The following is a 17657-nucleotide window of genomic DNA, read 5'->3' on the forward strand; positions in this document are numbered from 1 at the left end:
CTCTTGCTTAGCATCTTCTAAGCCATTAAGCTATGGACAGAAAGATGGAAACAAATGAAGCAACAAGTGTTCTGAAGGCCGCAGGTGAAAATGTGTTTATAAGGATTGGAAATTAGGTAATTATAACAATAAACATAGAGAATATACTGTATTTCTCTATATGCTTTCTGCACCTTGGTGTAATTAGAATATAGAACTCTCTCATTTTTTATAAGTATGCAAAATAAGTGTGTGTGAGCGTAAAAGACTGTAATTAATTAGTGAACTTTCTGAGGATTGCAGTCCTTAGGATGGTGGGTAGTATGTGTATTTGACACCTGTGGATTCTCCACATTAGTCAATTGAGTCTTGGTACACAGGTTACATCACCGTCTCACCATTAGCATTATTTCACAAATCAGACTCCGGGCACTAAGATTGAGCGGTGGATTGTTGACAAACACATCTTTAAAGGTGAAGCAAAATGTGTGGTTGTGATTTGGTTTTAAGACCTTATTTGCATTAGTAACTTTTTAAAAAATTAGTTCATGAGATATGAGTGTTGCTGGCAAGGTCAGCATTTAAGCCCATCCTAATTTTCCTTCAGAAGCGAGAAGCGGGTGGTGGGCTACCTTCATGAACCTTTGGAGGCTGTGGTGTCGTTAGGGAGTGGGGTCTAGGATTTTGACCACCGACAATGAAAGAATGGTGATATAGTTCCAAATCGGTATGTGACTTGGAGGGGAACTTGCATGGTGGAGTTCCATAACATGGAGCTCCATGTTGGAGTTCTCATGTGCCTGCTGCCTTTGTTCTTCTAGGCAGTTAAAGTTACAGGTTTAGAAGGTGCTGTAAGTATACAATATACTTTTATAGAAAAAAAACGATTTTGGAAAGGACATATGTATTGCTGCATACAAAAAGTTAGAAAAGTTTGTCACAATAATCAATGCTCATTTTGCCAACTAAAGTCATGTTCTGTCTTCTCAAACTCTGGTAGTGCTAATTCCAGAGGGAGGATTCCGGAGGGAAATTTGGCTAATTATTTTTCCATACTTGGTAACTGTTGCCATCCTATGCTATAATGCTTTTTAACTGAAACAGATGAGCACCGTAGATATATAGTCAAATTCTATTGACTCAAAAACTTCTGGATAATTCCTTCTTGACAATTAGAAAAGCTCCAGAAATCTATTACTATCAATGGCAGACCATTTGACGAGCTTATCTCACCCCTCCCATTGCCCTTAATATACAGGAATATTGTCCTCACTCAAGTCAAGCTCATTCTTAAAGCGTACCTATTTGTACCATACTTAACAGTAATGTAATTGAGGATCACACTCAGGAGAAATATTTCCTGCCATCTGTCCTGACTCTCTGCCTGCATTATTTAAGGGCATGCATTAGTTACAATATCATGATCTAATTCAAATATCTTAATCAAATCCACAACTGTTTTATAAACCTTCAATGACACCTCCCCTTGGTCTACAATTCTTCAAAGTAATTAGCCTTCTGCAAGCCTGTCCTCATAACTAACAGAGCTAAGTATTTTTATCATTATTGTTGCCCTTCTCTGTACCCTACCTAAAGCATCAATATTCACCAGAGTACATTGCATAGCGGAATATATAATTTCTAATTAGAAACAGAAATCAACTTTAATCTTGAAATATTTTAGATTATGTAAGAACATTAGTTGCTTATGGTCCTACTTCAGTTCATTTGCAGAATATCCTAACCCAACATGGTTCAAATCCAATTCATCACTCCCCAGTCTGAGCTGGAAGCAACTAGAATTGATATCGCTGAACTGCTCCACTGCCTACACAACCAGTACACAGCTTTCCCTCAATGACTTCACAACCAAATGACCAAGATGCGTCCTGGAAGACTGGAAGTATCATGGAAAGTAGAGCTACAACAAATTTGTCAAATTTGAGACGATAGAATTTGACTATACTTCTACAGTGTTCATCTGTTTCATTCAAAAAGCATTATAGCATTGGATGGTAACAACTACCAAGAATTTAAAAAATAACTAGCCAAACACCTAAAATGATTATTGCCCTGGCAAAGATCATTGAGCGTAAACAGTAAATACAGTCAGTCATAATAATTTATATAACTTTATCCATCAAAGATTTCTCACCTGGTTCTTCAGAAGTAGCTGAGCTTAGTAATTTCCATATAAGATACGGACCTCCAAAAACAACTGCAAAAAACAAAAAGATGGGCCAGGATTTGCCTGACCCAGGTACTTTGTCTTCAGCCCCAGCTGGAACCACAGCACCAGCACTGTCTGCCCATAAATCCTCGACCTCAGAGTTGTTCCTCAGGCCCAGTAATCTTAGTAACTTCCTATATAAGTACTTCAAAGTTCTGATCAATGCAAATGCTGAGAGAACTTTGGTAAAATGCACTCGAAGTCTGGAAAAGTGATTAGCAACATCCAAGACGGCTCTGAAACTGTTGTATACTGCTGAAAAAGTAGCCTCAAGCATCATACTGACAGAAGCAAATGCATGAACAATACTTTCAATGGACTGAAATGCTCCTCTACTGCTTTCTTCAGCCTGGCGTACAAACCTACTGGGAGGAACATCATCAGTTCGAAATCTGTTGTAGCCAAGGCCTCCATATCCATAACTATAAGGGCTATAGCTTCCATACAAAGAGCTTCCATATGGTGTATATGCTGGAGAGAAGGTGTTATAAACAGATCTGTAAGTGCTGAGATTGCCAACTCCAGTCTGTTGTGCTGGTCTTGGGGGAAGAGGTGGTGGAATTCTTGTAAGTATAGGCTGTCCTTGTCTCGTGGGTAGGCCAGATAACAGTTCAGCAGATCTGAAACACAGGAAATGAAAAAATAATTTTAAGACACAAATCAAATAAAAATGGTTTGCTAAGAAGGAAAAGCATCATTACACAAATTCATGAAGAAAATGTTTGGCAAACTTTTGTGTTTGGAGAGAGTCATGTGTGTTTTTCATTATTCAAGTAATGTAATGAACATTATGGAATTTATGTTTCAGCAATCACTTATAGACAATGAAAAAAGCTTTGTCAGAGAATGTGCTTTTCACGAAGATAGTGACAAATGTGGTTCCTGCATGAGTATTAATGTTATTGCTAGAACAATATTATCAAAAAACTTTTTAAAATCTGGATTGATAATATTGTTCTAGCAATAACATTAATACTGAGTTTTGTTTACAACTAGATCAGTTAAAATAACTTTTGCAAAATTAAATCTTGTAGGCTTTTAGTCAGTTTTCGTAACATGAACCCATAGAAAAATCCTCAGTCATGATGCTTCATAGCTTTTTACAAATGCTTAGTACTTACTTTATGATTTTGTCTTCACAAATAATTCCAAAATGAGAAATAATTTTAGGGTTACAAATGATTTGTTTAGTTTTCTCCTTGGTTATTGATTCTTTACAAGCAATAGTTTACTGACAAATAGATCTGGTAATATACGGTCAACAAACAACCTATCAGGAGAGGTTGCATGAGAAATTAGACGAGTCGGCCATATGGCCCCTCAAGACTGTTCTGCCATTCAATACAATCATGGTTGATCTAATCTTGGCCTCAAATTCCACTTTCCTGCCTGTTCCCATAACTCTTGAGTCCCCTACAGACCAAAAATTTTGTACCTTTCAGCCTTGAACAGATTCAATGACCCAGCCTTCACTGCTCTCTGGCAAAGAGTCGCAAACATCTGAGAGAAGAAATTTCTCCTCAACTACCATAAATGGGTAATCCCTTATATTGAAACTGTGGCCCCTAGATCTGGACTCTCCCACAAGGGGAGACATCCTCTCAGTATCTATCCTGTCAAGCCCCCTCTGAATCTTATGTGTTTCAATAGGTCATTTCTCATTCTTCTAAACTCTTCAGAGTAAAGGACAAACCTGCTCAACCATTCCTCATAAGACAACCCCTTCACCCCAACAATCAGCCCCTTCACCCCAACAATCAGCCCTGAACCTTCTCTGAACTGCTTCCAATGCAAATATACCCATCCTTAAATAAGGAGACCAAAATTGTATGCAGTACTCTAGGTGTGATCTCACCAACGCCCCTGAACAGTTTGTTGCAAATATGAAGTTTATAAGATTATGATATTTGGGGATTGTCTCTTTAGGGTAAAATGGGGCAAAGAAAGGAGTCATGTGACCTGTTCTGAAGACTACTGGGGTGGGAAGTGCAGATTGATTTACTAGAAAGAAGGTGCAAGACGTTCACAATGATCAGGGCAGCTGTGCTGACGGTGGATAGACTGTTAGTCTTCAAGTCTCACAGGGAGTTTTCAGGAATGCCAGGTTTTGTAAATGATTTTACTGATTGAACAAGTAGGGGGTACACCTTCTGCTAGAAAGGAAATGTTGACAGAGACCAGCGTGTTAATTCCAATAATTATATGTTGAGGAAGAATGAGTCTACAGTTAGCCTGTAGGCTTGGCCTAAATAGCCAAGTGGTTATGGTACTGGGTTTGTAACCCCAAGATCAAGAGTTCAAATCTCACAATGGCAAACTATGAAACAATGTAACTTCATCTGAAACAGATGGAAATGTGTTTGTACTCGAAAGAGTTACAGTTAGCCTGTACCTTAAAATAAGTTTATTTCCAAGACAGCAAAGTAAAGTCACAGACTCTCCGAGTTCCTCCCAGACGCCCAGGGTGAACTGGTTTATATAATCTTGTAATGATTTCCTAATCCTTCTCCAATTGGTGACAGCAGTGCTTATTTACCAATTTAAAGCATGTATTCACCTAGCACCAAGGCATTGCAAAGCTTCAAAGTCCAAGAGGGAAAAGATCAATGTCTCAGCCTGAAAGCAGCCTGACTAAAGAAAAGAATTCACGACCAAGCTGGAAAAGCTTCACATATTCAACTCAATTTCAGAATAGTGGGGTCAAATAAAGTCAGTTGTACTATTCTCCTGTGCCAAGAACATTAGGTTCAAGTATTGTGGTCAACAGAACTGGTTTGATGAAAACAAGGCTGAAATATGCAACTTCCTAGAACAAACGCAAGCAGCCTTCATTGCCTGACAGCACAACCCAACGTCGTGAGTCAAGAAGGCAACATTCTAACGGCTCAAAAGTGACACCCTAAGACAAATCTGAAGGTAAAGGTCATGTGACAGGAAGAGAAAGCCTGAGAGATCCAACAATATGCTGACCATGACATGAAAAGCATTTCTGAAGCCACCAGGGCCATCATTAGATCAAGATCAAATGGACAAAATTCCTTTCGCTCACAGCATGAAGTTTCTCTTTTTAAAGATGAGAATGCCATCTGCCACAGCTGGAAAAAACATTTTGAACAACTCAACTGCGGATCCACAGTGGCTGCTGATACCCTTCAGGCTATCCCCCAGTACAATGTGGTAGAATCCATGGTTAAATCACCATTGATGAAAGAGCTGCAACAAGTAATCAAAAGGAGGAAAAAAATAACAAAGCCTATGGCCTCAATGGTATTTAAGCTGAGGGCTTCAAAGGTGGTGGGCTTTTACTCACATCAAGGCACCATGCACTCATGCTACAGATTCAGGAGGCAAAAGAACTCTCATCCCCACCACGACTTCAGGAATGCGATAATTGTAACTACAGGTACCGGACCCCTTATCCCATTTCCCAAATTCTGGAAGGACCCAAAAACTGAGTCCTGCCCTGGAAACTACAATCCCCATCAGGCATTGCCTTCCATCATGTCCGGGTCGTGGCATGCAGATCCCCTGCTCTTCATGTCCAGGATTAACGGTAGAAGCCAACCTGGTCCGCCCCATACCTTCTTTTTCCCATTCAGGCTAGGTCCAGCTCAGTGGAAGAGTCTGCCCAGCCTTAAGTGTTATGGCAGGTGGATGATAAATACCAAGCTGCTCAAATCTCAAGAAGGAAACTTGAAGCAACTGTCACAACTATTAGATAAAAACAAAAAACTGCGGTTGCTGGAAATCTAAAACAAAAACAGAATTACCTGGAAAAACTCAGCAGGCCTGGCAGCATCGGCGGAGAAGAAAAAATTATTTCACCCCTCTCCTTGGATTCACCTAGTTCTGTTGAAGGGTCATGAGGACTCAAAACGTCAACTCTTTTCTTCTCCGCCGATGCTGCCAGACCTGCTGAGTTTTTCCAGGTAATTCTGTTTTTGCCACAACTATTTGCAATTTGTACTTACTTCGAGATGTGTGCTTTGAATTCAGTAGTAATAAGACCATCGAGTCTTAGAGGTTTCTTACAAAACTAAATTGAACCTTTATAAAGAACAAAGAAAAGTACAGCACAGGACCAGGCTCTTCGGTCCTCCAAGCCTGCGCCGATCATTTTGCCAGTCAACTAAAACATTTTGCACTTCCGGGGTCCGTATCCCTCTATTCCAATCCTATTCAAGCTGCCTTTTAAACTCCACTATCGTACCTGCTTCCACCACCTCCTCTGGCAGCGAATTCCAGACACTCACTAACCCTATGCGTAAAAAACTTGCCCCGCACATCACCTTTATAGTTTTCTCCTCTCACTTTAAATCTATGTCCTCTAGTAATTGACTCTTCTACCCTGGGAAAAAGACTATCTACTCTGTCCATGCCACTCATAATTTTGTAAACTTCTATCAAGTCGCCCCTCAATCTCCGTCACTCTAGTGAGAACAATCCGAGTTTCTACAACCTCTCCTCATAGCTAATAACCTCCAGACCAGGCAGCATCCTGGTAAACCTCCTCTGCACCCTCTCCAATGCCTCCATATCCTTCTGGTAATGTGGTGACCAGAATTGTACGCAATATTCCAAGCGTGGCCTAACCAAGGTTCTATACAACTGCAGCATGACTTCCCAGCTTTTATACTCAATACCCCTGTCAATGAAGGCAAGCATGCCATATGCCTTCCTGACTACCTTATCCACCTGCGTTGCCACTTTCAGTGATCTGTGGACCTGTACACACAGATCCCTCTGCCCGTCGATGCACTTAAGGGTTCTGCCATTTACTGTATAACTCCTGCCTGTATTAGATCTTCCAAAATGCATTACCTTGCATTTGTCCGGATTAAACTCCACCTACCATTTCTCCACCCAAGTCTCTAACCGATCTATATCCCATTGTATCCTTTGACAATCCTCTTCACTAACTGCAACTCCTCCAACCTTAGTGTCATTTGCAAACTTACTAATTAGCCCAGTTACATTTTCCTCCAAATCATTTACGTATACTACAAACAGCAAAGGTCCCAGCACTGATCCCTGTGGAACTCCACTAGTCATAGCTCTCCATTCAGAAAAGCACCCTTCCGCTGCTACCCTCTGTATCCATCTTGTCAGCTCACCTCTGATCCCGTGCAACTTTACCTTCTGTACCAGTCTGCCATGAGGGACCTTGTCAAAGGCCTTACTGAAATCCACGCATATAACATCCACTGCCCTTCCATCGTCGATCATCTTTGTCACTTCCTCGAAAAACACGATCAAGTTAGTGAGACACGACCTCCCCTTCACAAAACCACGCTGCCTCTCACTAATACGCCCATTTGCTTCCAAATGGTAGTAACTCCTGTCATGAAGAATCTTCTCCAATAATTTCCCTACCACTGACGGAAGGCTCACCGGCCTGTAATTTCCTGGATTATCCCTGCTACGCTTCTTAAACAATGGAACAACATTGGCCATTCTCCAGTCCTCTGGGACCTCACCCATAGCCAGTGAAGATACAAAGATTTCTGTCAAGGCCCCAGCAATCTCCTCCCTTGCCTCCCTCAGTACTCTGGGGTGGAACCCATCTGGCCCTGGGGACTTATCCACCTTAATATTCTTCAAGACGTCTAATACCTCCACTTTTTTGATCTCAACATGATCCAGGCTATCTTCACACTCTTTCCTAGACAAATCGACCGCTAAGTCCTTCTTTTTGGTGAATACTGATGAGAAGTATCCATTTAGTATCTCTCCCATTTCTTCTGGCTCCACACACAGATTCCCACCTCTGTTCCTGAGTGGGCCTACCCTTTCCCTGGCTACCTTCTTGCTTTCTGAAATAAAAAAAATGATTTTAAACATATACATAGGTTTACAAATTATTACTGTAATAAATTCTACTTCCCTGATTAATCTAACTCCCAGTTACACCTTCGTTAAAGCAACAGTAAAACACATATTTTAAAAGACCCAGGCAAAGTAACACGATACCCTGAACAGTCGAAATCAAAGTGAGTTTTCTTAATGTTGGTTCTTGCAGACAGCAGTTTGAGGCTTAGAGGCTAGAGGCTTTTCACACTTGTTAGATCTGAGAGTGCCTTCTTTCCTATACACAACTTCATCTCTTTTATATAGATTTCCTCTTTGAATGCAAATTCCCATTGTTTCACTATGTATTTGGACTTTATCTCTCTAATAAAAATCTATCAAAGCACCAATTTTACCAGTAATCTTTGGGAAAAATAAACACACTGTTTCTTAACGTCTCCTGGTTAGGTGAAACATTTCACCCTCTCTTTTGAATTCAAGCTAATTTGGTTTATTTAAAAATGCAAGTATTTCCTTTACACCTCACATTCTACAACTTCACCCATGTTTAGCTACTTAACATTTCAAATCTAGCTTATCTTCTGATACATCAAAGCTTTCAGACCAGCTGCCTTTAATTCAATTAAGTCACACATAGACACATGCATACACACACAGACCCCACTATTACTGCACTTTACAATAAATTCCAAATAACGTTATGAAAATTATTATATCTTCTTGACATCACCCTCCTTATTAAAAAATGAAGTCATAATTTAAAAGATGGTTTCATTTGCTGAACCCATCTTACATTACCTCATATACTTATTACAATATTACATTACCAGATACATGCATTAACATAAAATATATACAAATCCTTGGTATCAACAGAATCATTCCATTCCAGTGTCCAGGTTTTAAATATCCAATTTTCCCTTTACTATTTGCAATCAGATTTTCTCACCCAGCCACATGTATAATTTGTAGATTAAATGGTTACAGTAATAAACTCCATCTGAATAGCCTTGCACTTCTGTCTCAAAATTTGTCCAGCCACTTTAAAGGATTGTGGTCTGTATAAACAATTGTTTCTGACAAATTGTTTGCCACATAAATCTCAAAATGCTGCAACATTAACACCAAACCCAAATTTTCTTTTTTGGTCGTTGAATATCTCCTGTTATACATTCAACTTTTGGGAAAAATACCTTATTGGTTTTGCAATTCCACTGTCATCATCTCGTAACAGTACAGCCCCAATGCCTATATCGCTGGCATCAATGGCCAACTTAAATTGCTTGGTGTAATTGGGTACTGCCAAAACTGGTGTCGTAGTTAATACAATTTTCAAACTATCAAAGGCCTTCTGACACTCCTGTGTCCATTGAAACTTTTTGTTCTTTTTTAAGAGTTCAGTCAATGGAGCAACCACACTGCTAAAATTTGGTTGCAGGCACAGGGAAATCCGTGATAGCCTTGACTTTCAGATCTCTTGGAGCCACCTTACCATGTCCAATTGAATGGCCTAGATACGTAACTTGCGCTTTGCAAATTCACTTTTAGCCAAGTTCACCACCATATTAGCTTCTTGTAATTGAGTAAATAATTCTTCTAGATGTTGTAAATGCTTCTCCCACATCTTACTGAATACTATCAAGTCGTCAATGTAACCAGCATAATTGCTCAGACATGCAATTACTTTGTCAGTCTTTGAAATGTTGCAGGTGCATTTTTCATACCAAATGGCATGACTTTAAAATGATATTGCCCATCTGGTGTCACAAAAGCCGATATCTCCTTTGCTCTATCCGATAACAGTACTTGCCAATATCCTCTTAGCAAGTCAATCTCTGTGGTAGGCTTTGATTGTCCCACTTTCTCAATACAACTTCCAACCATAGTATAGGATATGAATCCGCTTTTGTCATTGCATTCACCTTTCGATAGTCCACACAGTCTTTGTGTTCCATCTGGTTTCGGTACCAGTACAATAGGCAAACTTCAGTTACTACAACTAGACCCAATTATATCATTTTGAAGCATGAATCAATTTCTTTCTCTGCTAGTGATAACTTTGCCGGATTTAATCTTTAAGGATGTTGCCTTATCAAAGATGAAACTTCTACACATACATCATGTATAGTTAAACCTGTCCTTCCCAACTTATTCCCACAAATAGGTTTGTGTGACAATAATAGCTTTCCCAAATCACTTTGACACTTGTCTGGAAGGTAACTTAATAGTGCATTTAAATTTTCAAGTACCCACTCATGATCCAATTTGATTAGAGGAAAATCAATTTCAGAATCCTGCATTTCTACCTTTTTCTCATTATCTACCACCACTAATACATTCTTTTGGTCTTCTTCCCTGTCAAAATATTTTTCTAGAGTATTTATTAAATAATTTAACTCAATTTCTTTTCAATCCTGTATGGCCCACTAACCCTTGCCTTTAACGAGTTACCCAGTACTGATAACAGAAGTAGCATTTTCTCCCCAGCAACAAAACTACGAACTGTAGCGTTCCTGTCTGCCTTCACTTTCAACACATGCTGTGATATCTTTAAATGTTCCCTAGCCAACTCACATGCTCTGTCCAATCTCTCTCTGAAATTTGATACATAACCAAGGAGGGTAGTTTCTGAATTTTGACCCACAAATTTCTCATGAATCAATTCCAGTGGTCCTCTCATCTCATGACCGTAAACTGTTCTGCTGACGGGTCATGAGGACTCGAAACGTCAACTCTTTTCTTCTCCACTGATGCTGCCAGACCTGCTGAGTTTTTCCAGGTAATTCTGTTTTTGTTTTGTCTGATATAACTGTTTTATTTGCGAATCTTTTTTCTGTAACTCCACTAAATGTTTTGAGTTAAACACTTCAGCTGCATTGTCCTCCAGTCTTTCTTCCTGAGCAATGTTATCAATCACATCGCCAGCCAATTGGACTTCCGCACCTTCCCACTGCCTTTGAACTTCCTGTTCTTTTTGTTTCAACCAATGAGGCCGTGACTTTGTTATCACACAATCTGAAAACAATCCAGGATGTTCTCTCTGTAACACCTCTGTTGAAAACACTTCTACAGGCTGCTCAACTATCATAGGAACCACCCATATATGTGATCCAGCTATATCGTTACCCAGAATAAATTGAACCCTTGCAATGAGCAATTTTCCCACTGCTCCAACAATCACCTCATCTGTTTTCCCAATGGCTCTTTAAATTTACCTTCCACAATGGAATATGTTTAGCATCTCCATGAATCCCACTTATTATCACCTGTTCCTGCAATACTCCCTCTGAGCAACAAATGTCACTATCCCACAACATTAAGGATTGACTAGCCCCAGTGTCTCTTACAATTTTAACATCTTTACCTACTCCATCCTGTGCACTTGGAAAGACTTTCCCTTCACACACAAAATCTTTACACATTTCTGCAACTTGCTCCTCAGAATTCTCTTGGGTAAATTGTGAACACATTCCCACTTCTTTAGCTATCACTGATTCTTCCTGTTTTACCTGTACACAAACCACTGGTTTTTCCTGTGCCTAAACCTCAGAACCTGCAGTGCTTTTACTTCCAGTACTTTTCTGCACCCCTATAATTCCAACAGATTTTCCCTGTCATTTCCAATACACTGACTTAATGTGTCTAACTGTATTACAATGAAAACACCTCAATTTGAGTGTTACATCTACCTTCAGCACCTTCCTTTTTATTCTGAGAAAAAACTTCCTGGGAATTTCTACCTACTTCTCTTCCCTGACTACCCACCTTCCTTTCACCTTCCCACTTTCTGTCCTTTTCTGATTTAAAATGGTGATGTAAAAAAAGGCTTAGCTCTATGAACTAACTCATAATCATCAGCTATCTTTGCTGCTTATTTTACTGTTTCTACCCTCTGTTCCTCCACATGAGTTCTCACTTTGGAAAGAATTGAATCTTTAAATTCTTCCAAAAGAATTATCACTCTAAGAGCTGCATATGTTGTTTCTATCATTAATGCTCATATCCGCCAGTCAAAATTACTTTATTTTACTCTCTCAAACTCAATATACATCTGCCTAGGCTGTTTTCTCACATTCCTAAATTTCTGCTTGTATGCCTCAGGAACCAACTCATAAGCACTCAAAATAGCCTTGTTTACTACATCATAGTTCACCATTATTTCTTCTGACAGTGAAGCATAAACCTCATGTGCTCTACCCACCAACCTGGATTGTAACAACAATGTCCAGTTTTCCTATGGCTATTTCATCTGTTTAGCTATCTTCTCAAATGAAATAAAGAATGCTTCAACATCTCTTTCCTCAAACTTTGGAAGAGCTTGTACAAATTTAAACATCTTCCCACTGGGTTCTGATGTGGAAATAAGTTCTTCCTCACCTACTGGCATTGCTTTTTTACTTGTCATTTTAAGCTGGAGTTCTCTCTCTCTCTCTCTCTCTTTTCTCCTCTTCTAACCTCACCATTTCTAATTCCCTTTCCCGTTTTCTTTCCCCTTCCTGCCTTTCCCCTTTGAAATGCTCTTTCTTTTTCTGCTGCCTCTGGTTCCATTCTTTTCATTTGCAACTGAATTTGAGCCCATTTCATGAAGCAGCCCTTGGAGAACTCAGTCTCTTGGGTATTTCTTCCAATTTCAAATGCTGTGCTATACCTTCAGTTATGTCACATTTCCTCACCCCTGCAGGTAATCTCAGTTGTAATTTATCCACCAATTCCATTAACTTAGCTTTATTGAACTTTTGTAAACCAGCTAACTCCCAAATTTTAGCAACTACCAAAGGCATATTGCAGTGTCACCACTTCAAATAAATCTCACACCAACTCCTGTATTCAAAGTGCTTCTTATATTCGTAACGTTAAGATTCACCAATTCCAAACCAATCAAGGAATTTCAAATATACCCCCAAAGAGCCCCTAATTCTGTTGTGGCAATGCCAAGCTGCCCAAATCCCAGAGGGAAACTTGAAGCAGCTGCCACAAGTATTTGCAATTTGTACTTATTTTGAGATGCGTGCTTTGAATTCAGTAGCAATAAGACCCTCGAGTCTAATAGGTTTCTTATTAAATAAAATGATTTTAAGCACATACATAGGTTTACAAATTACTACTATAGTAACTTCTAGCTCCCCTGATCAATCTAACTCCCAGTTACACCTCCGTTAAGGCAACAATAAAACATATATTTTACACAACCCAGGCAACGTAACACGATACCCACAAAGGTTGCATTGCAAGCCAGTGTTAGTACTGTCGGTCCCTGTAGACAGCGGATGCGAGGTGTAGAGGCACATCACACCTGTTAGCACCCAGTTAACGGACCCCACCCAGCGGCATACATGCACACACACACACACACACCCTCCAAATATTCCATCTCCCATACATAGTGAAAGAGAAAGACTGGAATACGTTGAGCACATTCCATTCCTTGGCCAACACCTCTCTCAAATGACCACTGACCACCATTGACTGGGAGGTCCAACCCTGGAGCAGCAGCGCCAGGTCAGCCTTGTACAATCTACGGCAGTGAATGTTTGACAACAAAGACATCCGCAAGTCAACAAATGTCTGAATGTACAGAGTAGTTGTCGTCACCACACTTCTGTACTGTAGTAAGACCTGGATTGCGTATCAGTGACACAAAAGAGTGCTATAGAAATTCCATCAGAACACCTGCACTGCACTCTCCAAATTCAACAGGAGGATTGTCAAACAAACACTAGTGTCCTTCTTGAAACCAGCATCACAAGCATTCAGGCAGAACTTCTGCAAAATCAACTTCGATGGATTGGACACTGTGTCCACATGGCTGAAAGTGTCTCCCCCACCAGTCCTGTTTTCTCAACCTGTAAATGGCCAACATTCCAGGGAAGGACAAAGAAATGCTTCAAAGACATTCTGAAGCTCTCCTTGAAGTGTGGCACCATTGGTATTAATAACTGGGAGGAGCTTTCTATGAAAATGAACCTATCAAGCTGCATCATGCTTTGAGTCACAACATCTTAACGATGCAGAGCAGTGGTACAGAAGTAAAGAAAAGGAAGCAAATCCTGTTTTGCTGATCCCACAACTTCATGGGACATCCTGCCCCATATGCCCAAAGATCTGCAGGCTGAGAATCAGCTGTTCAGTCACGTGAATACCCATGGCAGAAACTTGCGAACCATCATCTTTGAATCAAGGGACGGCTGCCGATGACTTTTTCTCCAGTGTTTTAAGTTCCACCCTCCCTTTTACCCCTGCTTTTTCTAGTATTAGTGGGATACTTTTATGTCTTCTACCATTAAGATAGATACAAAATATTTGTTCAAAGTCTCAGCCATTTCCTCATTTCCCATTTTAACTTCCAAATCTCATCCTCTAATGGACCAACATTTACTTCAGCTACTCTCTTCCTTTTTACATACTTGTAGAAGTGCTTACTGTCTGTTTTTGTATTTCTTGCTAGCTTACTCTCAATCTAATTTCTCCCTTTAAGTCATCCTTTGATGGTTTCTAAAATTTTCCCAATCTTCTAGGCTACCACTAATTCCTGCAATATGGTATTCTTTTTCTTTTAATTCCATCCTTTACTTCCTTAGTTAGCCACAGAAAGCTCATCCTTCTTGCGTGGTTTTTCTTTCGCATTGGTATATATATGTTTTTGTTGAGAATTATTAAATATATCATTAAATGCTTATCTACTACCTTGCCTTTTAATCTATGTTTCCAGTTCACATTAGCCAACTCTGTCTTTACACCTTTGTAATTGCCTTTTTTTAAGTTTAAGGCATTAATTTCAGACCCGGGTTTCTCACCCTCAAACAGAATGTGAAATTCAACCATGTTATGATCACTCTTTCATGGAGGATCCTTTACCATAAGATCATTAATTAATCCTGTCTCATTGCACATTACCAGATCTAAAATAGCCTGTTCCTTGGTTGGTTCCACAATGTATGGTTCTAAGATGCTGGTCCCAATACACTTGAGGAACTCATCCTCAAGGTTACCTTTGTCAACTTGATTTGCCAATCTTAATGAATAATAAAGTTCCCTACAATTATTGCGGTACCTTTCTTAAAAGCCCTAATTATTTCTTGCTTTATGCTCTGTCCTACAGAGTAGCTACTGTTGGGGGCCTCCAGACCACTTCCACCAGTGACTTCTACCTCTTGCTATTTCTTATTTCTACCCATACTGATTTTACATCTTAATCTTCTGAAAAAAGGTCATTTCTCTGTATTGTGCTAATCTCATCCTTTATTACCAAAGCTACCCACTTACTTTTCCTTTCTGCCTATCCTTCCAAAATAGCAAGTACATCTGAATATTCAGTTCCCAGCCTAGGTCATCTCGCAACCACGTCTCTGTGATGGACATCAGATTATACCCAATTATTTCTATTTGAGGTACCAATTCATCTATTTTATTTAAAATGCTGCATGCATTCAAATAAAGAACCTTTAATTTTGTCTTTTTACCATCTTCCTCTTCTCTGACCCTATTTACCAGCGCATTCTTATATTTATACACTCTGTTCCTTCCTGTCACACTCTGGTTATCATTACCCATATCCCTACCTTGCACTATTACCATGTCCTTTCTCTTCAACTTTCTAAACTTCCCCTCACTTGAATCCTCCACCAATCATTTAGTTTAATTTAACCTAAAGTCCTATCTTCGTTCATTTCCACCATAGCCTTAGTGGGGCCATTGACATCATCTTGCTTCTCCTCTGGTTTTTTTCAAGCCTCCCTCAGTCCACGTCTCAATGTTATCCATCCAGCCAATTTTTCTCCTTCCTCTCCTGTTTTTACCCTCAATTTCTCCTTCCACTGTTGCCAGGACAAGGTTGTCAGGTCTCCACACTTGGCTATCTTTCTAGGCTACCGATACTTAGCAACCCTTTTGATTCATGCACTTCTACCTTTGATCTAACCCAGCCAATTATCTTTCTGTCCATCCAGATGCCCATCTAGCCTTATTTACTGTCCTAGTTATTCAATTCAGGAGGACATGAATTCCAGCACAGTTTAAGTGAAGCCCGTCCCAGCAGGTCTGCTCCCTCTTTCCAAAGTATGGTGCCAGTACTCCATCAATTGAAACCCATTTCTGCCACACTGATCTTTGAGTCACACATTCAAATCTCTGATCTTATTGACTCTATGCCAATTTGCATGTGGCTCAGAGAGTAATCAAGAGATTATGTTTGTGGTTCTGTTTTTTTTTAATTTAGCCCATAGCTGCTCAGACCACCTCAGCAGAACCCCTTTCTTTTTCCTACCTCTGTCACTGGTACCTATGTGGACCACAATAGCTGGAACATTCTCATTCCACTCTAAGTTCCTCTCCAGTTGTAAGGAGATAGCCTTAACCCTGGCACCAAGCAGGCAACACAGCATTTGGAACTTGTTCTCGACTGCAGAGACCAGTTTCTATTCCCCTAACTGGACTGTCCCTACTAATCCTACTTTCCTATTTATTCCCCTAATTTGAATGGTCACCATACCACAATGCTTTCTTTCTGTCTTCTCCTGCAAACATTACCTTTGGATTTAGTGACCACTACTTCATGATGGCAGCAATCCCTTCAGCTCCGTAGGCCTCAAAGCTCTGGAATATCCTCTCCACCCCTCTACCTCACTGTCTTCCTTTAAGACATTCCTTAAAACCTTACTCTTTGAACTTATTTCCTAATGTCACTTTGTATGGCTGGCTCAGTGTCAATTTTGTCTAATGACGTCTTGGGACATTTTACTACGTTAAAGGCGATATAGAAATGGAAGTACCTATGATTCTATGATTAGTGTTTTGAAGCATTTTCTGCTGTGTAGTGATTTTTGATTCTATATAGTTCTGCAATTTCCGAATATATATTTCAATACTCAGCCCCTCACTGAAATTAGAACAACAAAAAGCCTAATGGGAACCGATAGCTCCCAAAGCATTTTAGCTTCATCGTTGGAGCATTTTGTAAAAATCCTACAGATCACAAATTACACCCGCACCTAAAGAGTGAGCAAGTTTGTTATTTGTCTGTTCAGGGATCTACCTACAGCAGAACATGGACTTGCTGTCTTGAACGTGTCTGGAGCAGAACAAGCTGTGGCACCGTCTGGTTAACTCATTTCACACTGGGCCTTCCGGACTATTCAATGTTTATTATTTTTACTGTGGAGAGACGCTTTGGTGTCGTTTGTACTTTGGAAAACAAGCTATTTGGAATGAAATGTTAGAACAAATCGTCAGCATTTTAAATAATTCTTAAGACGGGCACTGTAAACATTGCACAACTCGCTCACTCTCGTTACAAGCCAAATGCCAAGCTCCATTTGGGAAAGGCCGAAACATTATTTTGAAATCTAATTCGGTTTTAAAGATGTTGATGTTTTTTTCCCAATAATCAAATGTCTCTCTTGATTTCAGCAGAAAGGCCAATGAGGCTTCACCCGGACCCACAGAAGCGACATGAAGCCGCGGCCAGGAAAAGGCAGCATCCGCTTCAATATCACTGAGTAACACTTACTGGAAAGAGGGAGCACTCATATTTCCCGGAATCCGTCTTTCCCAGGGTTTAGGAGGCGGCTGTGACCCCATAATCTTCTTTATAAAACATTCGCTCGCTAATGACCTCTCGACACTTCAACTTCACTCACACTCT

The 17657-nt window shown here is 40.0% G+C and overlaps 1 protein-coding gene across 1 annotated transcript in view; it reads right to left on the reverse strand.

The window, feature by feature from the left end:
* The window catches only part of pex13 (peroxisomal biogenesis factor 13), a 31482-nt gene extending 13825 nt beyond the window's left edge, over positions 1 to 17657 (reverse strand). The window contains exons 1-2 of the mRNA XM_041203860.1: positions 17523 to 17657; positions 2135 to 2829 (exon numbers count right to left, since the gene is read on the reverse strand). Of these exons, the coding sequence (XP_041059794.1) occupies positions 2135 to 2829; positions 17523 to 17593 (766 nt within the window). The 5' untranslated portion in view covers positions 17594 to 17657. The remainder of the gene's footprint in view (positions 1 to 2134; positions 2830 to 17522) is intronic.

This window comes from Carcharodon carcharias, chromosome 2 (genome assembly GCF_017639515.1).
Source record: "Carcharodon carcharias isolate sCarCar2 chromosome 2, sCarCar2.pri, whole genome shotgun sequence".
NCBI classification, from domain to species: Eukaryota; Metazoa; Chordata; class Chondrichthyes; order Lamniformes; family Lamnidae; genus Carcharodon; species Carcharodon carcharias.